Genomic DNA, 26,764 nt, shown 5'->3' with positions numbered 1-26,764 from the left:
CTTCCCCACTGCAGTATTGCAGAGCATGTTATCTCTCCTACCCTGGACCTGCAGTCAGGGTAAGTATGGATTTGGTTCTCTTATTAGTTATGAATATTGATGCAGCAGTGATCCATATGATGAACATAATACAGTTGTGTGGCAATTCATCCTAGCAGTAGATATTCAGATACACCAGTCACTGCTGCAGTAATAGATTCCCAGTTGGGGGTTAGAAAACATGTTGCCCATGCTTTCAGAGACAACAGCTGTGTTGTGTAAGGGCTGGATTTCTTTAACAGATGTTGTGGAGCATTTTTCCCACAAAAAAAATAAGTGAAAGTTGTGCAGGCTGATAATTTGTTACTTTACTGCATCCTCCTAATGTATGCAGCATGAGAAGTTTAGGTCTACCCTGTGGATGTCCTTAAAACCAACCTGACTACCCAAGGTGCTAGATGAGTTTTCACACAACTTTACTTTCCTAACTTCTGCAGACTTTTTTCTCCAGTTGTGGCAAAAATTGTTGACTACTGTCACCATGCTATCTTGATGATGAGGGCCTATATTCATATGGCATGCTGCTTCCTGAATCTTGTTTAATAGTTTTTTGAGATATAATGTACCTCATGTCTTATATTAGTAGCTCTTTGGAATACCAAATCTTGAGATTAAACATAATTATGTAGAGGCATGCTCTTGTTTTTTTTTTCTCCCCTCCTGGTGCCACCTTCTGACTGGTCTCCTGCTTTTCATGCTCACCCAATCTTCAGCTGATACTTCTTTTACCACTAGCGTAAGCCTTTTACAGTTGGACCTTCCAAATCCTTATGAAGTCGGTCTTGATGATATCTTATCTTTAGGCCCAAAGAGCAGGGGAATCATCATGGAACTACATGAATGGAACAGGTAACTGCCACGATTGATAGCTGCCTTTCCGTGCCTCTACTTTAGGGAGACGCTAGTTCAGTGACATCAGAGATATCATCACCTACCCCCTCTAATCTGAGTGGCTGACCTGAGACACCTGGTCTGCACTAGAGATCACACAGGCATCAGGCTTCTCCAGACTCTTCTCCTAGGATAGGCTCAAGTCTTTTCCCAAACTCGGGTTGCAGGTGGCACAAATGACACCTTGCCCCTGCATCATAGAGCTGACTTATGATCCTGGTTTCTGCAGTTAGTATCAACACATTCGTAATTAAAAAAGCATTTAGTGTTCAGTTTGGAATTCACAATTCAATTTCAGCTGCTGTTATAATTGTTGCACAGTTTTACGGCATATGGTTAGTGACAGGATGTCTTTGAATCCAGAATGCTGTAGTCATTTAGGTGAAATTGGTTATGATAACATAAAATAATTTTACAAATGCCTTTTTAGCACTATTACTAGTAAACAAAATGTCTAATTTATTGTAATCAGTTTTGCAATAACAAGAATTTGTGGCAGAGCAATAGGAGTGTCATTTTTGCTATGCACTGCTTACACAGCAGGTAAGAAAATGAGCCCTGACTGTTAATAACCCTGGTATATTACAAATTTAACTTCATCTGGAGACCTTACATAAAAAGTTAACTACTTTGGAATGGCTCTCTAAATGCAAAAGACATATACTTCATTTATTTATTTCCTAAAAACATGCTGGCTATGTCCTTGCAACTCCCTCTCTAATATCACCCACCCATCCAACCACTACCTTTCTTTTCACTCCACTAACTACCTTGATTATAGCAAGCTCAGATGCTCATAAGCCTAGTACTTATTATACAGCAGGAACGTCTTATTGTAACATTTGTTAATGTCTGTTATGTACTTCACAGATAAAGATTCTAATTGTCTACTGATGTACTATGTTCTTCATCTGTAAATATGTTGTAAGTAATTGCTATGTAAATTGTTAATCGCTATGTAATCCAATGTAACTACTGTCTGTTTATTTTAACTGTGGAGTTTTTCTCCCCGGGCCTCCACTAAAAATGAACCTACGTCCAGTCGGACACTCCCGGTCAACAAATATAAATAAATAAAATAAATAATTTCTAACTCCCGGTCAACAAATATAAATAAATAAATAAATAAAATAATTTCTATCATCAGAGTACAGGCATCTATTCTAATTTTGGGGTAACTTTGCATGGATGACACCATTTCAGCTACCTCACCTTTTTTCTTAACTGGTAAGTACACAGAAGATACAGAGTAAACCTTTCTTCACTACATATTGCGGGATTGTTTGGATAATTATCCTGGATTTAAAATGGATTAGTTGAGCCCAAAACAAAGATGAAGGGAGCAGTAAAAGTGCAGCAGTTCTGCATTACACTTATTGGGGCAGCATTTGAATTTTAACTGTCTGTATGTAGAGCACTAGTACACTTGTGCTCTTTTTAGCTCTGGCTGTAATTTCACAAAGACATTAACTCCGTATCCTCAGGAACTGCTTATTTGCAGTTTTACCATAGTAGATATCATTAAGTACAATCTTTAGCTTTGTGCTGCTTCTGTGGCATTGCATCACTTAACTGTTTATTTAACTGTAGATTCCTACTACTGCTGGTTTAACTTCTGCATTTAAGGAAATATATAGAAAGAACTTATTAGGTGAAATAATAGTTTCAAAGTAGTAATTTGAGTGACAGATTATTGTGAGTTAAATGTCACTTGATTGTTCACCAGAAACTTCTCGATCTGCTCCTTTATTATTCTTGACAGTAGGGGAATGCCATGCCAGGAATATGTGATGTTGCTGTGTACAGAAGTCATTTGTTTTCCCAGCTACATGTGAACACCTGACCTCTAATTACACCTGCTGTGAGTACATTTAGTATATATCCTGAGTTTTTGTTTCAACTTCAGATAATCTGTATCTTACTACAGACTACATCGGCAGCATTTCCTGCCATATGCATAGTAGCCACCTGGAGCCTGTTTGGCTTTTGTGTCACTTTCCATCAGAACTCCTTAATCAGTACTTGCATGAATGCACACTACTTATGGAATGTCCTTGCTATTTAATTCAAGGCAATCTTCAGTCATCTAAGCTAAATGCTTCTACATTTTATTTATTTTATTTATCATACTTTGAGGACTTACAAGCTGCAGTGATTCTATAGTTTGGTGACTTGAGTACCTAATATTGAGATGACCTGCATGCAGAGATCATTTTTTTTCTTTTAATTTTTAGTTTGGTCCTTGTACTTTTTCTTTAATGTGTACATAGTGGTCTCATTTTGCTATCTGAGTTGCTTTAGAATTATTTTGCATGCGTAATATCTACAAACAAACATAATTTTCATTTCATCTTACGTTGCTGCTTACAAGGTGTGACCAGGATGCAAGCTGTTCTTTCCCCTATTTTGTGGTATAACACCTTGGCGTATAGACACCATCCATCCACAACTCCTTTTTCCCATTTTTTGCACATGGGGTCAGGGTGTCACTTTAACAGTGGCAGTTGTCTAGAGCCAGGGATTGCACTGCCGGGTGGCTAGCCCTGTAGCAGTAGTTCTTCCACACCACACACTCAAACCTATGGCTAATTTAGAGTGTCCAGTCCACCTACTGCATATATTTGGAATGTGGAAGGCAATCAGAGCACCCAGAGGAAATCCATGCCATCACAGGGAGGGCATACGGACTCTGCAGAGAAGGCAACCCACCCGACCATCTAAATGGGGAATCTCTTGCTTTGAGGCAACAGTGCTATCTACTATAGATACTACATAGCTTTCTAATGCTGCACTACAAATACTTTAGGCACTTCAAATGGAAACATTAGCCTGTTGCACATTTTAATAAATCTTTAGCGTTAAAAGTGTCTGTTTCTTGCATATTTCTCTTAATTAGAGTGCCTGTAAGGGGATGTCCTGCATTCTGAAGGATAAGCCTGGACTTCAGTATATTTGAGAAACAGAAAGCTATTCAGCAAACCTCCCTTCTGCAGTAATAAATTTCATCATAGATGTGTTGTTGTATTTCATCTGTATTTCTCTCTTATCAGCCACTGCCAATTGTAGTGAATACATTAAAATTTTAGGCAGCATGTCCTCAAGATAAATTCAGCAGATTTCTGCTAAATTTATGACATGTAAAAAAAATACATTTGCTGGTATGTTTGAGAGTTTGTCACCAGTGACACGTTATTTTTTGGCATATGTCTTCCACGTTATTTTATATATATATATATATATATATATATATATATATATATATAAATATACATATTTGGGATATGTTCAAGATATAATCAAGACTCCAATGCTGAAATTCTTATTACCAAGCTTCAACTTAACAAATTCAAATCCGTTTATATTATCTGTACCTATCTTCCGCCTGGTAATAACATTGCTACCATACAGAATATCCTTTGTTGGCTATCCCAAAATTTACCCCATGAAACCATAATCCTAGGTGATTTTAACATCGATTGGAAGTGTTGTAGCAGTACCCACCTTACAAGCCATATTAACCTTTTTATTTTTTCACAAATCATTACCTCCCTTACCAGGATAAACAAGCCTAATAAGAAAGAAAGTACCTTAGATTGGATTCCCATAAATAATCATCCCCAGACATATGAATCTGGAACCCTCCCTGATGATGTAAGTGACTACTCACTAACCTACATCATCAGGCTTAATACCTAAAAATCTACCTAATCCAACCATATCTAGGACAATTAGAACCAAGAAAACTTTCAACCCCGATCTCTTCCAAAGGGAACTAAGAGCATGTAACTGGTCTCCCTTAAAATACCTAACACTTGAGGAAACTGTTAATTACTTTAATTCTAACTTCCTAGCCATACTAGACCACCATGCTCCAACCTGCTCTATTAGAATGAGAACTAAATCTACCCCAAGGCTTTCAAAAGAAACCAGGCAAAAAATCGAACTCAGAAATAAATACTGGAATAAATCTCACTTAACTAAAAACCCAGTAGATCAACAAAACCTCAGGCAGTTAAGAAATGAAACTAAAAAAGCTGTACTGTCTGACAAAAGAAACTACTACCTACAATTCCAGCAGGCTCACCATAATAAACCACAAAAGTTCTGGGCAAGTATTAATCAATTACACCCAGGCCGATCCATCACACCAAACCCACAAGGCACAGACCAAGAGAATCCCAAGCAGACTGCTAATGCCTTTAATACCTTTTTCACTGAGGCCATTCAAACCCTTGCCAGTCAGTTATCTACTCAGGACTTATCTATATCTAACTCTACCACTAACCCACTCCCTCCATTTCTCCTCCAACCAGTCCCAACTACATATATTCTTGCCCTTATCCAAAAACTGAAACCATGCACTCCTTCAGCAGACCACCTTCCCGCTGAATATCTACAAAAAGGAGCCAAATCTATTGCCTACCCCATTTCCATTCTTATCAATAGAACCATCAGTGAAGGACACATCCCTAGAATATGGAAGATCTCCCATATTATCCCCCTTCATAAGGGAGGTAACTCTACTGAACTCTCCAATTACTGTCCCCCCTAGCAAAGATCATGGAAAAATCCATCCATAGACAATTGCTAGACTACCTAATCCAAAACAACTTACTTTCCAACTCTCAACATGGTTTCAGACCTTCCCACAGCACTACTACTGCCCTCCTTTACTTCACTGACTGTATCAACAAAAACCGTAACCTCAATATGCTTTCCTCTGCACTGTTTATAGATCTGTCTAAGGCATTCAATATGGTAAATCACCAGATACTTATAAATATCTTGAAATCTCTGTCACTAGATACATTAGCTATAAAATGGTTCAAATCCCATTTGGCCAACAGACAACAGGCCGTTCTTTGGCATAACACTCTATCTACCAATCTGCCCGTTAACATAGGTGTCCCTCAAGGGTCCATATTTTAGGACCTCTTTCTCTCTCCTCTCTCCTATTTTCTTTATTTATCAACGACCTTCACCTAGCAATCCCCCAAGCTACATGCATACAATACACAGATAATTCCACATTTATATGCTCAGCCACATCCATATCTGAACTGCACTCCCTTACCCAAAAGGTCTTTAACACAGTTGAACAGTGGTTTACTCTATGCCTTCTCCTTCTGAACCCCCAAAAAACTAAACTCCTCCTTTTCACTCCTACGTGTAAGTCCCCCCCAATAGACTTCACAGTAACATCCAATAACAGTACTCCCATATCCCCAGACCCAACTACCAAACTACTAGATATCACCATAAATAAGCTTAACTTTGACATCCATATTAGCAATACCCTAAAATCTGTTAATAGAAAACTAGGCTCTCTCTACAGGATCAAACCCTTCCTCTCACCTGCAGCAAGAATAACTATTGCTCACACTCATTTAATGTCTACTCTCCTCTATGCCTCACCCATATATACTAATCTCTCTTAAAAACAACCTTAATAAAATGGAAAAGTCATACAATAACATAGCCAGATTTGCTACAAGTAACCCTTTCAGAACCCACCACTGTATTAACCTAAAGCAACTAGGGTGGCTTGAATTACAAAATCAGCTTAAATTCCACCAACTTACCATTGCCCACAAAACCCTTTACCATCCTACCAATACCTCTATACTATCTACCCTCATTATCCCCTACAACAATCTAAAGACCTTACGTTCATCACATAGACTTCTTGTAAATATTTGTAAGTCAAATAACAGGGCCGGGGACTCTCTTTTCTCTAATACTGTTGGAAAATCCTGGAACCTTCTTCCTAGCGAACTGTCCTCTCTTCCCTCTATATCACTGTTTAAAAACAACCTGAAACTTTTCCTCAGAACACACTGATTGTGCCCCTGTACTAAACCTGACTGATCTACTACTGCTCTTACTTGGACCTACCTACCCTCCTCTTCTCAGTAGTCTTGTTCCTTTCCTTAGAAACAACTGACCTAGTCCTTCAAGATATTTTTACTGACATCCTCAGAATTTATTAATGGAGACTACTTTTACTCATATACTGCATATTTCAGCTCCTACTTTTTCTTTATGACAACTTGTTTACTAATACATTATATAACTCGGCTGCTATCTTTTTACATGTTGTATTGCAACTAAATTTTTTATTGTACTAACTCTATCTGTATATTTAGCACTATGCTATAAACAAATGACCTCTGTGATTTTTCTCTGTTCTGTACCTGCAATGTTCGTTGTACACATTAATTTTTTTGTATAAGTGATTGTATTTTGCTTCCTCGGAGCTTATCTCCCGGGCCTCTACTGAAAATGGACATATATCCAGTTAGACTAGCCCGTCAACAAATGTAAAATAAAATAATAAATAAATAAATGTTTTCCACGCTGTTATATATATATATATATATATATATATATATTATATATATATATATATATATATATATATCTAGTACAGTATTCTGTCCTTAAATTCTGCCATGCCTCTGTGTACAGCTGTCCCTTAGCTGGCATTTTCACTATTTATGGGGTTACATCACATTCTGCATTTCTTACTCCACCTATCTGTTCAGTCTAGCCTGGCAATCAGTAGAGAACATAGCTGCAAGTATTCACAGAGGCAGTCACCTGGGTAGGATCATTTGACCTCCACGGAAGTTACATTTGTGGAAACAAATGCAAAGGGTGGGTGGTTTTGTATGGTTGTTGCTAACAGGCAATTAAAGAACTGGATATAACAGTTCATTATCATTGTAGAAGCAAGGAAGTAATGTTACTTAAGGTGAGTGCCCGCTACTATGGGTCTTTACATCTGTATGTAGGTAATTGGACCTTCAACATCAGAAGTATAATTCTGCAGTGTATCTGCCCTTTCTTGTGTGGAATTTCCCTTCTCCAGGTTTGTGTGTAGGTAATTGACAGAATTTAAAAATATGGTTCTGCAGTTACTTTAATGGGTATACTTGCCTGCCTGTTTCGCTGCTCCTGACCTTAATGAATGACTGACATTTAGAGAATATTCTTACATGGACATTCTAAAGGAAAATCTGTCACTTTTCTTGAAACATACTGGTCATCTGTATCATTTTTGTATCATGCTAGTAGCCTTTTAGGCACAGTGACATCATCCATCATCATCATTCATAAAGAAAGATATTTTGCTGTATGGCATCTCAGTAAGTACATTTTCTGATACATACTTGTCTGTTCCTGCATTTAGAAAGGGAACAGTGCTTCTTAAAGACCAGTAAGATGTGGAGGGGTGTACATTAAATACATTCTACCATATACGCAAAAACTGATGATAGTCACCCTTTGTGATAGAATGGATTAAATAAATATGATTGGAAGTTTATGTAGAACATGTTGTCATGTCAGTATGTACAGCAGCTAATAAACAGTTAATCAGGCAAAGGCAAACCAACACTCTTGAAATTCACTTCTTAAATAATAGCTGGTATATTTTGAGTCTTGTTTATAGCCACATTCTCAAAGTGCACACAAACACATACATACATAAATAGGTTCATAGGTTCATAGGTTAGTATTAGGCTAACTGCCCTTGCGAGCCATTGTAAGCCTAGCCAATTATTCCTTGTGAGAATTGAACCCTGCACCTTGTGTTTCTAAGGCAAGCACCTTAACCATTAGGCCACCCTCCCAACCCTATAGACTTGTATTGCTGCTTCACTTTTTAATTGCTTGTCTTGTATGGTGATGGCATTTTCAGTAAATTGGAAGGACTACTGTAATATAAATTAACACTTGAAAATTACAGATGTGCACAGTATTTTTTCTGATTTACTACAAAATAAAATGCTAGGGATGTGTGTCATATACACCTGATGCATGGTCCACAGGTAAAGGTACTCATTTGTTGATCTCATGTCTCTATAACCTCCTGACTGCGTTTTAAATGTGTCTAATTACATTCTCTCAAACTTTAATAGTTGGATTAAAGCTGTGTTATTAATATTCAGTTGTGTGCTAACTCTTTGTAGAGGTGAGATATGTTGTATAATACTTTTTCTTTTCTCTTTCTCTGATTTCTAGCTTTTATTGCTGCACTTTACATTGATAAGGATTTGATGTACGTTCATACATTCATGAATGTTTGTTTCTTCCCACGTCTCAAGGTTTGTGCTCTGCTTGGTAAAAGTCTAAGCTAACTTTTTCCGAACTTAAAATTTTGTTTTTCATTAAATTCATAAGTCTAAATAATGTAGCTTATGCATTGCTGAATTACAGTTGAGATAGTATTGCTATATTACTGATTGGATCTATAGGTGGTTATGTACTAGCCACCCAGTGGTTGAACATTGGCTGTAGGTGATGGTCAGTGTTGATATGACACTCCAACTCCATGTACAGAATGGGAAAAAAGGAGGTTGATGCCGATATTGCCTGTGAACAGAACAGTGTTACCATTGCTTGACTGTAGTTACTGTTCTTATTTCTGTGTCTCAGTATTTGATAGAAACTTGTAATTTTCCTTGAATTAATTTGCAGAACTTTTTGTGGATGTTCATTTGTCTTAACATTCTGATGATACAGACTTGTAGAATCGCTGTAGTGCAGTGCTTCAAGCTGTAATTGGCAGCCAAGTAAATGCAAAGGTTAAAAGGGTACAAGGTATTACACAGTGAAGACTCTGGCTTGGCTGAGTATTTTTGCTTTTTTTACTGGGATGTAATTAAGGTTCAGCAAAACACTTGATACAGAAATGGTTATCTGTAGGGGTTAGCTAGCCATTAGATTAAAAAAATGGAAGTTAACCAGGTAGCCATTGAGGGCCCAAGGAAGATATCCAGCAGATGGGTGGTGCTCCTTACCCAGTCCCATTTGTTTATAGCTGTGTGACGTAAAAGTGCAGACTGCAAGACATTGTCTTCACTACTTTTACTCTGTTAATCCTTTTTCTTGATACCCAGAAGAACTCTGGTTCATCTGTGCCTTTGATTTTTTTTTTTAATTCTTATATACAGCATTTGCATTTTTTTCATTTTTATGTATAGAATAATTGTTTCTATGTCTCATTTCTGTCATTTTTATTTTATTTCGATCTGTTTGTAACCAGGTAAGTGGAGTGGACCAGTATTGGCCGTCTTATCAACCGTGGTCAGAAAATTTTAGAAAAATAAATGCATACAGGTACAATTAAAAGTTATCATCACCATATCTAGTTACCTGGGGTGGTTCTACTGATGTGGAAAGCATACCTGATTTTGCAGAAGTCACAACACAACTTCATGTATACATCTACAGTAAGATGTTTTCAAGGTAAATATCTGCTGAGTACTTGTCGAAACAACTAATTACGTAGCTAGAAGTTGATGATAGCTAAGTATGTTATCCCCACCTACTGCATAGATTTTTAGGGCATTAGAAACATGCCTGGAAGGTACTTAAAGCTTGAATACTAATAGGAATGGTATTCTTTAATTTAGGATCACTGATACCAGGTAATTTGCTACCACAATGATGTTTATATATAAGAGATGTGAGAGGGATTGGAGAGATTTAAATGAGACCTCCAAAGCTCCTCTCCCATATCCTTTGCACACCTAAATCTTCTCAGTTGTCATTTGTCATTCTTCAGTATTGGATATGTTCTTCTGAAGCTCCTGTACAGGTAAATACTAGTGGCTGTGCTATATTTTGATCTCATAGTTTCTTTTTCTCCAACTTGTTAGATATTTCCTGCTCTTAAAAATCTCTCTCTCTCTCTCATATATATATATATATATATATATATATATATATATATATATATATATATATATATAAAATCACAACACAAATAAGAGTCTTCTTTCTTATTCTTTAGTGTTCGTTTGTGGTTGTTGAGAGTATGAGCCTTGCTCCTACCCTCCATCTTACTGTGTTTTTTTAAGTAGGAAGTCAGTTCTTTCCAGTTCAGCTGTTTTACTTGCCTTATCACTATATAGTTAAATTTCTTATGAGTATTGATACAGTGGTATCTCTGCATTTTCTGAGTTACTACAGTCCCAATAATGTTTTTCTAGTTGTGTGCTGTGCTTTGTAATGTTACCATGGATAAAACTTCAAGTATTCAAAAAAAATATTTCAGGTGCGGGCATAAACTGCAAATTTCGATTCTGGCTACCAGGCCTGCACTTCATTCAGGGCCGGGACCTTGGTTGACCATAGAGTGAAGCTAGTCATGGAAGGCATGTTTCCTGTCTCTTCTACGGTGACCTCCCAGGCTTCTCCTTCACACTCTTCATCAAAGAAGTTGGTGGAGAATAAGATTGACAAGGGAAAGAGAAGGATAGAGACAGGAAGGAGATAAGGACAAGGAAAATAGTAGAGAAAAAGAAAGGTCAGAAAACTGCCCTTTGAGTCTTCCCTTGAGTATGTGCCGGAGCTGAAGCTCCCAAGGCCCTCAGCTTCTGTTTTGGAAACTGTGTCCGTAACCCCTCGGTACTGATCACCACTTTTGCTGGTTCCATTGTCAGAGCCACTCAAGTTGCCACAGTTGGACATCCAGAAGTGAAAGTTGACTGCACTTTTCATGAAAAAAGAGGAACTATGAGTAATTTTTATGGATCAGTGATAAGTTTTTGAGAAGAATGTCAAGTTGCAAGTAGAGTAAAAACTGAAACATTTGTAAGGAAGTACACAATACATGTGGATGAGGCAGGTATAGGAGATAAAGGTGTTAAAGTCTTCCTCACTAGAGGAATTAAGTACCTTATTCCACTCAAGAAAAAAGTACTAAAGATTAAAAAGGTTTTTGTTTGTGTAGAGACATGGTTTCCTTCACTACTGAGGTTTGATTTGAAATTTTTTAAATAATTTTCAAGGCTTTGGGTAACTTTTTAAATCCTATCATGAGGTGTACATTATATGAAACAGGGTAATTAAGAGGAAAGGGTTGCTACTCCAGGGTGTTCCTGGTCCCCAGGAACAAAGATACCTGGAGACCCGTCTTGGATTTGTCCCACCTCAACACCTTTCTCCAGGTCCCCTCCTTTCAGATGCTCACACTTCCAACTCTCTTTCCCCAAATCCTCCCTCAGACCTTCTTGGTGTCTTTAGATATAAAAGACGCCTACTTGCACACCCCAATCCATCACCTTTTCAGGAACTTCCTCTGCTTTTCAGTGGGTTCTGCATGCTTTCAGTCCTGTGCTTTGCCATTTGGTCTGTCTACGGCCTCAAGAGTATTCACAAAGTGCCTAGCCCCAGTCATTGCCTTTGCCAGATTGCAGGGGATCCAACTCTTCCCCTGTTTGGATGATATCCTGATCCAGGCCCCATCCATTCAATTGGCCTTGCATCACCTAGACTTTGCCATCTCCCTCTTGAGAGGTCTAGGATTCACTATAAACCTTTAAAAAGTCATCCCTGACACCCTCACAGGATCATGTGTTCTTCGGATGCAGGATTTTAACAGGACAAATGATGGCCTATCTTTCTCCAGACAAGATTATTTCCCTCAGTTCTTATTTCAAGGGGATACTTCGTCTCCAAGCCCTGTCATCCAGGGAGTTTCCTCAGGGTCCTGGAATTCATGGCCTCCACTATTCCCATGGTAACCCTAGCAAGGCTACACATGAGAAAATTCCAGTGGTACTTAAGGACAGTCTGGAAGCAGCACCTGCACTCCCTGGAGTTCATGGTTCCCCTGTTACAGTGCCTTTCCAGGGAACTGAATTGGTGGATAGCCCAGATATTGGCCAACCCAGGCCTGCCCCTACAACCCCTGCCCCCCAATGAGGACCTGTATACAGATGCTTCAGACACAGTTTGGGGAGCAACCTTAGGAGAATGGAGAGTGAGAAACTCTTGGACCCTGAACCAACAGAGGGAGCACATCAATATTAAGGAAATGAGAGCATTGATATTGGCCATCTAGATCTTCAAGGATCGACTCCTGCCAGGAGTGCTGAGGTGGTACACAGACAACACCACTGTGCTGTGGTACATCAACAAACGGGGAGGGCAAGGTCCTATCTCCAGTGCTGATTTGCTCTGCAGGCGTGGGAAATCGCCCCAGAGAGATAAGTAAACCTTCTATTCATCTGCATACCTTCTGCAAAAAATGTGATGGCAGATACTCTAAGCAGGACCATGACTCAATCCCACAAATGGATGCTAAACAGGGATATGTTCTTGGACCTGGTCCATCGATGGGGTATACCACAAGTGGATCTTTTTGCCTCCCCCGTGAACAGACAACTCCCAAACTTCTTCTCAAGGATACCTTCTCCCGAAGCATGGAGAGGTGGATGCTCTTTCATTGCCCTGAAAGGAGATGTTCACCTATGCATTCCCCACCTTCCCTTTCATTCAAAATGTTCTGCTGAAGATTCTGAGAGAACAAATCTTGTCGGTGACCCCTATTGGCCAAGGCAGCATTGGTTCAACCTAGCACATCATGTAGCTAAAGGCGATCACCACAAGCCACCCCACTGAATGGACCTGCTCACACAGGAGAAGGGAACTCTCATACACCCCCAACTATCCACTCTGAACCTTACATTGTGGGTGATAGGGCTTTAATTCCCTTCAGTCACCTTTACGTAGAGGATGTGCTTCAGGTTCTGCAGGAGGCCAGAAAACCAACTACCAGAAAATCCTATCTATCCAAGTGGAAGAGGTTATCTGTTTGGTGTCTAAAACAAAATATCCAACCAATGACAGTAGAAACCCCCCAGTGGTTTTGTCTTACCTGTGTGATCTGATGAACTCTGTATTGTCTTATTTAAGACACACTTGTTTGCCATCTCAGCATCCCTTCCTCTCATCCCACCTCTAGCTTCTAGACTGGAAGTTAAGCTTTTTCTGAAGTGGTGCTACACCTTAGACCTCCAAGCATGCCCATTCCACTCCCTTGGGATCTAAATTTTGTTCTGGAAAAGTTACCCCTTCCACCTTTTGAGCCAGCCAAGGACTGTTCTCTCCAATACTGCACATGGAAAATTATCCTCTTGGTGGCCATTACTTCAGCCAGAAGGGTGTCCGAACTACAAGCCCTCATGGCATCTTATCCTTTTACAGTTTTACACAAGGACAGGATCTGTTTACGTACTAACCCATCCTTCATGCCCAAAGTGGTCAATGAACTTTCCCTGAATCAGGCCATCAACCTTCTGACCTGCTTCTCTTCGCCTCTAAACTCTGCTGAAAGGATCCTTCACTCCTTGGATGTACATAGACAACTGTAATACTTTTTGGCTAAGACCAAATCCATCCATAAATCAGACAGGCTCTTTGTCTCCTACCACCCAAGGGCCCTGGGTCTTCCTGTTTCTGAGCAAACCATCTTCTAATGGATCTCTAAGACTATTTCCTTTTGCTACACAGCCCATGGCAAAAGACTTCCCTTCCCAGTTAAGGCACATTCCACTAGGGCAGTGTCCCCCTCTGGTGCCTTCTTCCACTTCGTAGTCACTGGTTCCGGGGGCATTCAGTTCTAAGGTAGGTGCGTGCTGATGTCCATTTTATACCAAACATCCGTTTATGGTCGACGTTCGCTGAGAGACGCAGGATGTCACACATACCTTTGTAGCAGCAACTAACTTTTGTAAAATGGCCAGACTTACGAGTCGACTAGAGGCAGACTCCCTCGTGTTATGGATACAGCAGCATATAGAAGAGAAGGACATCTGAAGTTATGGTAAGACTTTACACAACTATACTTTCTTCCTGCTGGATACCTCTCCTTCTCTTTTGGTACAGGCAAACAAAAAAAAAAAAAAAAAAAACAAAGAGAAGACTTTGCATGTGCTGTTCTCCAACTGTGAATCTGGGGAGGAGGATTTATTGTACACAAACCAACTGCAGTACCCATAGCCTACAGTATGGATATGGAGGACTCCATCTCTTCTGATTTCTTGATGGAGGTTGTTTCATTTAATGAAAATATGAGACTCGTGAGAGCATTCCATTTCAAACTGCGGGATCTTGTGAAAGAGCAATTTGCAGCAAAGAAAAGATATTTTGAGCTTTATACATTAAAGCGGTTCATTTGATAAAAGTATGAGACTCTTGGGAGCATTCCATTTCAAACTAGGGGACCTGTTGAAGGAGCTATCGTTTGAAAGGAAAATATATTTTGAGCTTTAGGCATTTAATCAGTACACACAATTTTCCCCCATCAGTCCAAGCTTTCAGCGTTTTTGAAAATGTGTCACTGCAACCAGACCCTTAACTATTTGCCACCAAAAAGTTAGACAGGTTTTACAGGGTTCAGAGATGGTGCATGCAAACATCTGTATAAGAACCAAGAGGCAGATCATGCAGTGGTTTCTTTATATGTTTGAGTGTATTTAAGCTAACACCTAGCCCCAACACTCTACTTAAGAATGAGGAGAGCAGAGTTCTTCATTATTTATTTATTTATATTTGTTGACCGGGAGTGTCCGACTGGACGTAGGTCCATTTTCAGCGGAGGACGGGGAGAAAAGCTCCACAGTTAAAATAAACAGACAGTGGTTACATTGGATTACATAGCGATTAACAATTTACATAGCAATTACTTACAACATATTTACAGATGAAGAACATAGTACATCAGTAGACAACTAGAATCTTTATCTGTGAAGTACATAATAGACATTAACAAATGTTACAAGAAGAAGTTCCTGCTGTATAATAAGTACTGGCTTATGAGCATCTGACCTTGCTATAATCAATGTAGTTAGTGGAGTGGAAAGAAAGGTAGTGGTTGGATGGGGAGGGTGATATTAGAGTGGGAGTTGCAAGGGCATAGCCAGCATGTTTTTAGGTGGGCTTTTAGTAAAGTTTTGAAGTGGGTGCTTGATGGTATGGAGGTAATTGTGGGTGGGAGGGAGTTCCATAATTTGGCTATGGTGCAAGAGAATAGTGCTTCACCAGCAGAGTTATTGGCTTTAGTGATCTGCAAGTGATTTTTGTTGCTGTATCTTAGTGGTCTGGTGGTGCGATAGGTTGGAGTAGATTCTGGAGGGATGGGACATTTAGTGGATGATTTACTAGTTGGTGGGCAAGTGAGAGTTTATACCATTGAAGGAGGTGAGGGAGTTCAGGCCAGCCCAGTTCAGCAAGTGAGAGACAGTGGTGACTACGGTAGGATGCTCCTGTGGCAAATTTGGCGATTTTGTTGTAGCAGGTCTCTAGCTTGTTTAAATCGCATTGCCTTAGGTTGGTATATATTGGACAGGCATAAAGTAGGGTGGAGATAAGGTGGGAATTTGCTATTGAAATCTTTGCTGCTTTGGTGAGAAGTTGCTTATTTCTGTATAGCGCTCCTAGTTTTTTGTGGACTTTTTTTATGGTCAAGGATATGTGAATGTCAAATTTTAGTTTATTGTCTATTTTCACTCCTAGCAATTTGGTGTGTTCATTTGGGTATATAGTGGTGTTGTCTTTTGCTGTGATGTTAAAGTGAGAGTTGTTTTGAGTATGTTTGGTGGGTTGGAAGATGAGTAGTTGAGTATTAATTGGGCATCGGATAACCAAGTTACAACAGAGGAAAAGGCTTCCTGTGTGACTTTTTGCAGTTTGGGTAGGGGCTGGGCTGAGCAGATGATGGTTGAGTCATCTGCGTATTGTATGAGTGTGCCATGTTTGGTGGCAGAGGCTAGATTATTGGTGAAAACGGAAGAGTAGGGGTCCAAGGATGGATCCTTGGGGAACCCCCTATGGAGACAGGTAGTTGGGGAGATATGTCATTCTGCCATACAACGGATTGTTGACGGTCAGACAGGTAACTCTGAAACCAGTTGGTGACCGATTGTGAGAAGGATAGGTTATTGAGGACAGAGATAAGTTGTTTGTGTGGGACTATGTCAAATGCTTTAGATAGGTCTAGGAAAGTAGCAGAGGAGAGATAGCCATTGTTTTTATGCTAAAGGATAGTGTTAGTAAAGGAGAGTAAGGCAGTGGTGGTGCTATGGTTTGGTCGGAAACCATGCTGAGTATTGGAAAGGAGATTGTTAGTAAGGAGGTAGTCTGAGACCTGAGAGTGTATGCATCTCTCTAGTATTTTGGAGAGTGGAGAGAGAATAGCTATGGGGCGGTAATTGGTTAGTTCTGTGGGGGGTCCGCCTTTGTGGAGGGGAATTATATGTGATACTTTTCACAGTGTGGGAACATAACTTTCTGACAGAGATCGGTTAATCAAGATGGATACTGGGTAGGCCAGAGCATCAGCTGCGATTTGTAGGTATTCACTTGGGAGGTTGTCTGCTGCTAATCTGGTGGTCTTAAGTTTAGTTAAGAGTTTTTTTATGTTGGAGGTAGGTACAGGAGAAAAAGAGAAGGCAGTGGGGAGATTACTAGTTGAAGGTGTGGGTTGGAGGGGGGGGTTGTGTTGTTTAGCTAGTGATAGTATGGTTTGTGTGAAGTGTGTGTTGAATGAGGTAGCAATATTTTCTGAGGAGTGAGGGATGTTAGGAGGAGGGGTACTGACTTTATCTGGGTGGAGGATGGAGTTTATGGAGGACCAGAATTGTTTGGGGCTGTGTTGAGAGGAGTCTAGGGCAGACTGGTAGTATTGGAATTTGTCCTGTTTTATTAGCTTTTTGACTCTGCTGCGTAGTTATAGGAATTTCTGTCTAGTTGAGGGGGTTTTGGTTTTGCGCCAGTGCTCCCAGGTTTATCCCTGTTTTTCATTTCTGACTTAGTGGTTTTCTGTAGCTATGGGGAGGGTTGTGCTTTGATTCTGGAAAGTCTTATGGGGGCATGGTAATTAAGGATGCTCAGAAAGGTAGTATTAAAAAATTCAACTGCGTCATCAAGACTGAGGTACTTTAGAAGATGCCAGTAACATTCTTTGAGGGATGAGATGAATGTGAGTGGGTTAAAGTTTAGTTTTTTATGTATTTGACGTTAGATGACAGGTTTAGCTTGGTATAGGTATTTTTTGAGTAGGAATGTTGGGGAGTGATCACTGAGGCTGTCTGATAAGCAGCCTGTTATATATGACTGGGGGCTCTTACTGACTAGTATCCAGTCCAGGGTAGTGTGCTTGCTGGAGTTTTTATTTATCCTGGTTGGCGACTGGACTAGTTGGTTGAAGCCATGAAGGTTTACATGATCGGTTGGATGGTTGCCAGAACAGGATTGCCAGTCAATATTGAAATCACCTAAAATGATAGTTTCTTGGGGGAGATGGTGGGTAGACCAGCTGAGGAGGTTTTCTAGTGGAGGAATGTTTTGGCTAGGTGGGAAGTAGCATCCAATTATATTGATGGTTTTGTTTTGGTTTATTTTGAGGTTGGTATATATTATTTATTCATTGCCTATTTCTGGAGCTGATGATTTTAAGATCTGGATGTTTAGATGCTGTTTAAATATTATAGCTACACCGCCTCCTTTCTTGTTTAGCCGGTCTACTCATAGTATGCCATAACCTGTGGGGAATATTTGCTCACTGGTAATGTGAGGCTTTAGCCAGGTTTCTGTCAGGATGACTATATCTGGGGAGTACAAGTCTATGGTGGCATGGAGTTCATGGACTTTGTTGGATATACTTCTAATATTTAGGCTTAGTAGAAGGAAGTCACTTGGGTTTCTATTGGCTGTAGTATGGGAGAAGTTGTGGTTTCTAGTCTGATTATGAGGATTGGGGTTGGAGATGGTAGGGCCAGGGTTGGGGTGGATATCTCCACTTAGGGCTAGTTTAGATATGCATGAGGTTATTAGTTTTCTCAGTTTTTGAATGTGTTTGTTTATAAGGGAAACTTTATGATTGTGCTCTTTGGGTAATAGGTATGGTGGGAGGGTTACTGTGTAAAGTTGTAGGGATGCTTTATGTTTGAGTAATATAGTTGGTAGAATATGTGGGGGGTATATAGGGATGTTTCTTGAGTTGGTGGGAGGGGAGCTTAGTGAGGGTGAGACATGAGTGGTGGTGTGAGTAGTAGTACAGTGGTAGTGGTTGAGTGGGGGAATGATGGAGCTTTGGTAGGATGTAAGATATGCAAGGAGAGTGCATGCCGTGAGCATAGGTAAGGTATGCCTGTACGTGTTAGTTGAGGAGGTGTGATAGTAGTGGGAAGATGGAGGAGGTAGTGTTGGGTTAGTGCTGTGGTTGGCTACTGGAAAGATGGGAGGGGTTTGTGAGTGTAATAAAGGTGGGACCACTGGGGGGCGGGAGGGAATAGAGGGCAGGGTGGGGAGCGAAGCGGGTAGAGACCCTGTTAGTTGCTCTTATGAGGGGGCTGGAAACACTCAGTTAACAGAGTTAACTGATAAATGAACATATAATAGTGACAAGGGTGGTTGTAGTTGTAAAAATGGTGCCTGCCACAGGTAATATTTATTAACTTTGGGATTGTCTTAAGGTAATAAACAGGGGAGGGGAGAACAAGGGTGTGAGCAGGCAGTTCTTTGTACTGCTGCTAATGAGCCAAAGCAAAGACAAGCTTGTGTTTAAGAAACAATCACAATTGACCAAGGACTGCTCTGAAACTGTAAGTCATTTCTTAACCATTTCCCAGGTGGAAAAACAGGATAACCTTGTATCAGTAGGCTACTGTGGTCTCAGTTTAAATTAACAAACACACAGTATTGATCAGTTATGGATACTATTTGCTAATAGAAGGGAATAAGAGAGAAAGTGGAAGATGAGTGTGTGTGTGTGTGTGTGGGGGGGGGGGGGGTGCTTACAAGCTAAAGCAGAGTGCTCTCCAGGGGAAAATGAATATTGGCTCAGATAGGTAGGCACATACTCAAAGTTAACTTTAGCTGTTTGCAGACAGTTCAGACCTGGACTGCGCTTTTCTTATAAGAATGATAAAGGTGGTACCGCAGTTGAATACTTAAGAGTGGTGTTAGATTCAAAGTTAACTTTAGCTGTTTGCGGACAGTTAAGACCCGGACTGCGCTTTTCTTATAAGAATGATAATGTGGTACCTCAGTTGAATACTTAAGAGTGGTGTTAGGTTGGAGAGACACTGAGCTCCTTCATGGGGCCTGTAGCAGAGTGGATTGTAGTTGTAAAAATGGTAGGTCCACAGGTTTGGTCCACCTGGGTGATAGAAACATTAGTTGTCAATTTCATATGATCTAGTACTAGTAAATATTCTGAAGCATTTCACAGGGATAACACTGATTGTCTCTGGTGAGACTACCAGGCAGAGATTATTAAGGCTCACACAGCAGCTAATGTGGGCAAGCACTTAATGAAATGCAGTTATTAATGCTGTGGATTTCTTTGTATAGGCATGAGACATGTTTAACTTAGAATCTAGACCCTTCTGGAAGATGACAGGTAACAAATATTTAACAGTCTTGGATAAAGAGTTATTTTCTGGAGCTTCCTCCCATGATGTTTTTAGAAATCTAAAAGAGAAAAGTAAAACCCTCCAATAATTAAAATGACCATGTCCTGTAGTCCTGTCTCGCCTTCATTCTTACATATGGGATCGGAGCCGATCCTCTGCTCCGACTCGGCCTATTTACAAGCTCGAAGTCTGCTAGTTGGCTCGTGGCTAAGTAGGTATCCCATGGTGCACCAGTACAATCCCCAGATCTCGTTTGCCTCGTCGATGAGTTCGGATGTGCTTCTTCTTGGCTGTGGCTAGGTTTTACACATTTTCTTCAAAAATTTGGATAAATCTTCTATTTTCAATTTTGAAAGTGTTATCTAGCATTTTATAGCTATAGTTAGTGTAGCATTTGCATTTAGATAGTTAGCGTTTAGTAGAGCGCCTTTTTTGTGCATTTTAAGTACAGTTGGCCGTTGGTTTTATAGTACTTGGTATCCTGTGTGCCAGTTATTACTTCGTTATTAGTTGTTTAGACTAATATATGACTGTTTTCATACCTTTGATATTAGTAGTTGTAGGCGCCTTTTGCGCTTAGTTTAGTTTGTGTGCGCTTGCTTAAATACTGTAAATAATAACTTTTTGCGGAGCTTCCGCTTGCTGATATTTTTTGTTAGTAGTGTTACTGACAGAACGAGGTTCTGTTGACCTTGTTCTTTGTGTTTTCCTCAATTCAGACTGTATTCCTGTTCCAGTGTGTGTGCGAATCTCTCTACTGGTTTCTGTGCCCCCTAGGTCTGTTTTAGTTGGAGGACCTAGTTTCCCTTTCTTTCCTACCCGGGCTAGGCCCGTTTAAGTTAGAGGACCTAGTCCTCGTGGTGTTTTTTTACTGTTCCTGTAGGGCTAGGCCCGTTTAAGTTAGAGGTCCTAGTCCTCCCACTTTTTTCATGTGTGTGTGTGTGTGTGTGTGTGTGTGTGTGTGTGTGTGTTCATCTTTTGTGAGATGTCTAAGGAAGGCAAGGACCATAAGCCATCTGGCATTTAAAAAAATGCATAAAATGCTCTCAGAAGATGTCCATAATGGATGGCCACAGTAACTGCGTTTACTGTCTTGGGGCCATCCACTTACAAGAAACTTGCTTATTTTGCCAGTCTTTTAGTGCTAGAGTGTTGCAAGAAAGAAAAAATAAGCTCATTCTAAAAGGTCTCTTAAAGATCAGGCTAGCTATTCCTCCTCTGCTAGATCTCAGGGATCTAAAAAGGAAAAGTCCAAATCCTCTAAGAGGTCCTCCCCTGCACTGGCTGGTGTCTCGGAGCTGCCTCTTAAAATTACTAAGCCTGACAAAATTACTGCCTCATCGGGTACACTGAGTTTGGAGCCGATCAAGAGTGTTACTTCTGTGGTTACAGGGTCAGCGCCAAGTAGTTCAGAGCCGACCACTGAGAGTATTCAACGGAGCCGGTCTATGGACCCTTTACCGGTCTCTCCTACATTAAAGTCACCTATACTGCAGAGATCCCGTTCTCCTACTCTGTCCTCCAGGAGTTTATCGGAAGATGATGTGGAGAGGGTAGTGCTGAGACTGCTGAAGTCATCTGCCTTACCTAAATTGTTGTTGGCTCCAACGCAGTCGGTTCTGGGGTCACTCGAGCTTGTTCCCCCCTTTGGTGATTCCTCCTCCGAGCCATGCTGGCCTTTTGGAGCCAGAGCGTTTGGTACCACTGGTGGAATCCTCGGTTCCAGCTCCCCCTGAGGTTGTTTCGGAGCCGAGTTCCGCTCCGACACACTCTGTGCCCTCCGTGGTGTCTAGGAGCTGAAGCTCCCCGATCGGCCCTGACAGGGACACCTGGAACCGAACCTCTTCGGTTCCGAGCCTTCCTCTCGGCGTGTCAGTGAGGGTGAGCTCAGACCCTACATGTATCTCGGAGCCGATGGCATCCTCGGAGCCGAGGATGTCTTCAGAGCCAGAGAAGTCGGCATTCGAGATGATGAGTGTGCTGTCCCAATCATCAGCTCCTACCAAGGGTACCGACACTCTTCCCCCTAGGGCACCTAATTCTGTCTCAGCTCCTACGCTCTCTCTCTGGACAGCAGAAACCTGCAGCATCAGGAGCTACCGGCTGGTGGCCCCCACTCTTCCGAAACCTCCCCAGAATATCCTTCTGAGGAGCCTCCATGGAAGAGAACATGCAAGAGGAAGCATGTAGACTCCCAGGATGAGTTTCTTACTTCGGACACTGACCTCGAGGAATCAGAAGGGTCCCCCAAGTTGTCCTCTGATGATGATTGCTTCGTAGACATCTTGGAAATCCTTAAGCAGAGGTGCAGCTGGCCCACTGTCACCCCTTCTGATGAGTCTGTGTACCTGAAGGCTTTCGGATCTCAACCTTCAGCCACTTGGGTGTCTCCACCCTTTGACAAACTGATGGAGCTAGCTAGTTGGAAGGTGTCGGATACTCCTCATGCCATGGAGCCAGTCCCCAGGAGACCAAATAAGTTTCTTTCTGTGCCCAGGGAAAAGAAATTCTTGTCTAAACGTGTTCCCGTAGATGCCATGGTGGTGGCGACGGCCACTTAGAAGGAGCTAGCGGAAACTTCTTCTGTCCATCCGCCGAATAAGGAGTCTCGAACAATGGACAGATACGGGAAGCGTATCTTCTCGTCAGCGGCATTTACTCTTAGATCACTGAACTACTTTACACATTTCACGAGGCTTCAGAGAGATCTATTTAAGGAATTAGGAAATTCTCTACAAGGTACAAGTACTGAGGGAGACAAGGTGTCTGCCCAGATGTTCATCGTAATTCACTGTTGCAGTCATTACATTTGGGTAATCTGTTGGCAGGTTGCCCTCAGTCGGCCTGATTAACAAAGTCTTGGGTCCTGCGTCGGTTGCTGTCTCTTCTTCCATGATGTCAGATCGTCAGGGGTATAAAACATGCAGCCGATGCCATTACATCAGTCTTTCTTGCCGCGCTGTGCCCGAAGCAGAAGCAATTCACAAGTGCTGGTCGGCCGACTCCTGAAATTTTCATTTTCGAGTTTCAGAATCGAGGTCTTCAACTAAAAGCTAAGTACCCCGTTGGGGAAACTTTTTCTTTCTCCTTACCGATGTCAGTAAAAATTAATAATTATATTACTTGTGGGAAGCAAATACCTCATAAGGACTTTCATTTGCACTGTATTCCTTGCCTAAGCCCTGACCACGACGTACCTTGCTGTTGGTTTTGTGCTTTATTTAATCAGTGCACTATCCGTCATCTGTACAGTTTTGCTTCAAAATATTTTGGTTCTCGGTTTAATTATCCAGAAATGATGTCAGTTAGCCATCCGACTACCAAAATACCGAAAAAACACAAAGAAAAAGACAGAGACAGGCTTTTGAGGTCCAAAACTGCCGACAACGCTTCTCCTAAGCCAGTCGCCAGTTCGCCGGTACTCAGTGAGGCGCTTTTGCAGCCCCTGATACCTGCTACTTCTGATTCGCAGGCCTCTACTGAGACCCATTCGGAGTCCGGTATGCCGCGAGATACTTCACATATGGAGCCCACGGATGTATCTGCCTTGGATGGGTCCAGAGCCGCTGAGCAGGCACCGGCTTCTGAGGGTGTATTCAGGCCTACAGACTTGCATATTAAACAGACTCCAACTTCAGTGCTAAGGCCTAAATCTCGATCTTTGTCTAAAAAAATCAATGCCCAGGCCCCTATACCTAAAAAGCAAATGATCAAAATGGCTGAAGATTTAATTACTGTAATTAGGGGTAGTGAACCCCCCCCCCCCCAAGAGGCCTAGGATTGAATTTGACTATGAATCTTCTGAACAGGACTCTGTTTCTTCTGACTCTTCTAATGATCTGGATTTGTCCATACCTACTTATGAGGACTCTGATGCAGAGGATTCCATTCCTTCTGCTTCTCCTCCTGAGGATTTCTCTTTTGGGGAAACTTTACTTACGTTAAGGGAGCATTTCCACTGGGAAAGTCAGGATTTCTCTGAATCCAAAAAGAGGCGTAGGGATTTCCTTCTTCGTCCTTAGCATAGGCCTTTGGCTATACCTCCTGTACTAGATGTTGATGTGTTTTCGGAATCCAGTATGTCCCCTGATTCCTTGCCTCCAGCCCCTAGCAAACCAGACAGGTGCTACAGGGTTCCTGACTCCCACAAATTCCTTTTCAAAATCCTGTTGTGGACCCTGAAATCATTTCTCAGGGGCCCAAGGGCATTAAGGCTTCTACTGCTAAAAATCCTACCCCTTCTGATAGAGACTCCAGGGCGCTGGATAGATGGGGTAAAAAGGTTTAAACTTCTGCAACCGTAGCAATCAGGGTTTTAAATTGTCAATTTCATATGCTAAAATATCAACAGCATATCATGGGACTGCTTAAACAGAAAATGATGTTGATTTCTGACTGTGTGGGGAATAAAGATTTGCAGGATTTATTGCATTCAGCTGAACAAGTTGGCAAACATACTTTGCAATGTGTTTTTGGTTCTTTAGAGGCCTCTTGTAGGGCTGCTGTTACTGGGTCTGTGCTTAGAAGGCATGCTTGGCTTAAGGAGCAATCTTTGCCTGGTCATGTTAAAGCAAAACTTTTGGATGCTCCTTTACAGCAGGACTGCCTATTTGGCAGTAAGGCTGAAGAAGTTCTAAAAAAAATGGGAGATGAAGCTAAATCTATGCAAACTGTGAAAGATTTCTTATAAGTGCAACCTCCTAGATTTAGTAGGCATTGGCGTACTAAGAACTGGTCCTTTCCAGCTCCTTTCAGAGCCACTACGGCCAAACCCAGACATTCCAAAAGCACCAGGTTTCAGTCCCAAGGGACTTTCAGAACTAAGCAATGGGGTGCTTCCACTTCCAAATCTGGAAACAACAAGGCACCACCCTATGGTAAACAGTCTCAATGACTTTCCTTTGAAATTACCAAGCACTTACCTCTTAGTCGCCCCTTTGGGGGGGAAACTGGCTCCTCATTCAAAGAACTGGCAACTTATAACCCAGGACAAATGGGTTTTAAATATAGTGTCCTAGGGATACAGATTTCATTTCCACACACTGCCAACTCCAAACAGGTGGCCAGACCTGCCCCCAAATCAGTGGGCAGAGGCTCAGAAATAAGTTATTTCCTTCCTAAACATGGGGGTTATTCAGCTAGTACCAGAAGAGGAAAAAGGACAAGGTTTCTGTTCCAGACTTTTCCTGGTACCCAGAAAAGACAAATCATGGCCACCAATTCTGGACCTGTCTCCTCTAAACACCTTTCTGGACATTCCAAAATTCAAGATGCTGACTCTTCACCAGTTACTTCCTATGCTAGGCAAGGACGCCTGGTTGGCAACTCTCGACTTAAAAGAGGCTTACCTGCATATCCCAATCAGGGAATCTTGTAGAAGATTCCTACGCTTCAAAGCAGGCTGCATGCATTATCACTTCTCTGCACTGCCCTTTGGGTTGTCTACTGCGCCCAGGGTATTCACAAAGTGCCTGGCTCCAGTAATTGCATTTTGCAAGCAAAGAAATATTCAGATATATCCATACCTGGATGATTGTCTAATTCAGGCAGAAAACCAGGCCATTCTTCTAAAACATCTGGCGTTTGTAAAAAGAGTTCTAACCTGTCTAGGGTACACCATAAACGAAAAGAAATCTCAACTGGTACCCTCTCAAAAGATCACATTCCTGGGTGCAAGCTTGAATACAACTGCCCAGATGGCTTTCCTTACGCCAGAAAAGCAAATTCATTTGGTAACTTGCTTCAAACAGATGTCCACAAAACCCCTGCTATCTGCAAGACAAATACTGCAAGCCTTGGAGTTCATGGCCTCCTGCATTCCTCTAATTCCATATGCAAGACTGCATATGAGGAAACTTCAGTGGTACTTAAAAAGTTTATGGAGTCAACATTGTCGCAGCCTGGAAACAATGATTCCTATCATACCTTGCCTTCACCTATAGTTCCTGTGGTGGGCAGTGGCCTGCCACCAAAACAAGGGACTGCCATTCACACCACCCCCTGCCGGCCAAACCCTGACTACAGACGCATCAGACTATGGGGGGGGGGGGCTCATCTGGCAGGGAAGTGCATTCAGGGCAAATGGAGCCCAAATCAAATGCACCTTCATATCAGTCAAAAAGAAATGCTAGCTGTACAGAATACACTGACAGCCTTCAAGGACTACCTTCATCCAGGACAATTGCTGATAAAGACGGACAACACCACAGTTATGAGGTAAATTAACAAGCAGGCGGGTACACATCCCTACCCCCTCTGCAGACTAGCCATGGCATTGTGGAACACGGCCTTGAGCTACTACGTACAACTACAAGCTCAATTCCTGCCAGGAAAGCAGAATGTTCTGGAAGACGAACTAAGCAGAAATCTCACGGACCCTCACGAATGGAAACTGGAACCACGGATTTTCAACATGTTGACATGCAAATGGGGGAGCCCAGACATAGATCTTTTTGCCTCACCCCAGAACTATCAGTTGGACAAATTTTGCACAAGAACTCACCACAAAAAAGCCTGGAAAGTGGATGCTCTGTCCTTCAGCTGGAAAAACCTATCAGTCTATGCCTTTCCCCCTCTGCCTTTGCTCTCCAAAGTTCTACAAAAAGTCAAACAGGGCAAAGCAA

The 26,764-nt window shown here is 41.5% G+C and overlaps 1 protein-coding gene across 5 annotated transcripts in view; it reads left to right on the top strand.

Annotated features, from left to right (window-relative positions):
• Positions 1-26,764, top strand: part of DROSHA (drosha ribonuclease III) — a 3,547,421-nt gene that overhangs the window by 3,088,576 nt on the left and 432,081 nt on the right. For all 5 annotated transcript variants that reach the window (XM_044065333.1, XM_044065331.1, XM_044065329.1 and 2 more), the window contains exon 29: positions 8,956-9,038. In XM_044065333.1, coding sequence (XP_043921268.1) covers positions 8,956-9,038 — 83 coding nt within the window. The remainder of the gene's footprint in view (positions 1-8,955; positions 9,039-26,764) is intronic.

The sequence above is a fragment of the Protopterus annectens genome, chromosome 3.part0 (assembly GCF_019279795.1).
Source record: "Protopterus annectens isolate FY-2018-M chromosome 3.part0, PAN1.0, whole genome shotgun sequence".
Lineage (NCBI taxonomy): Eukaryota > Metazoa > Chordata > Ceratodontiformes > Protopteridae > Protopterus > Protopterus annectens.
The sequence above is the reverse complement of the archived record's forward strand: the minus strand, read 5'-3'. Positions and strand labels throughout refer to the sequence as shown.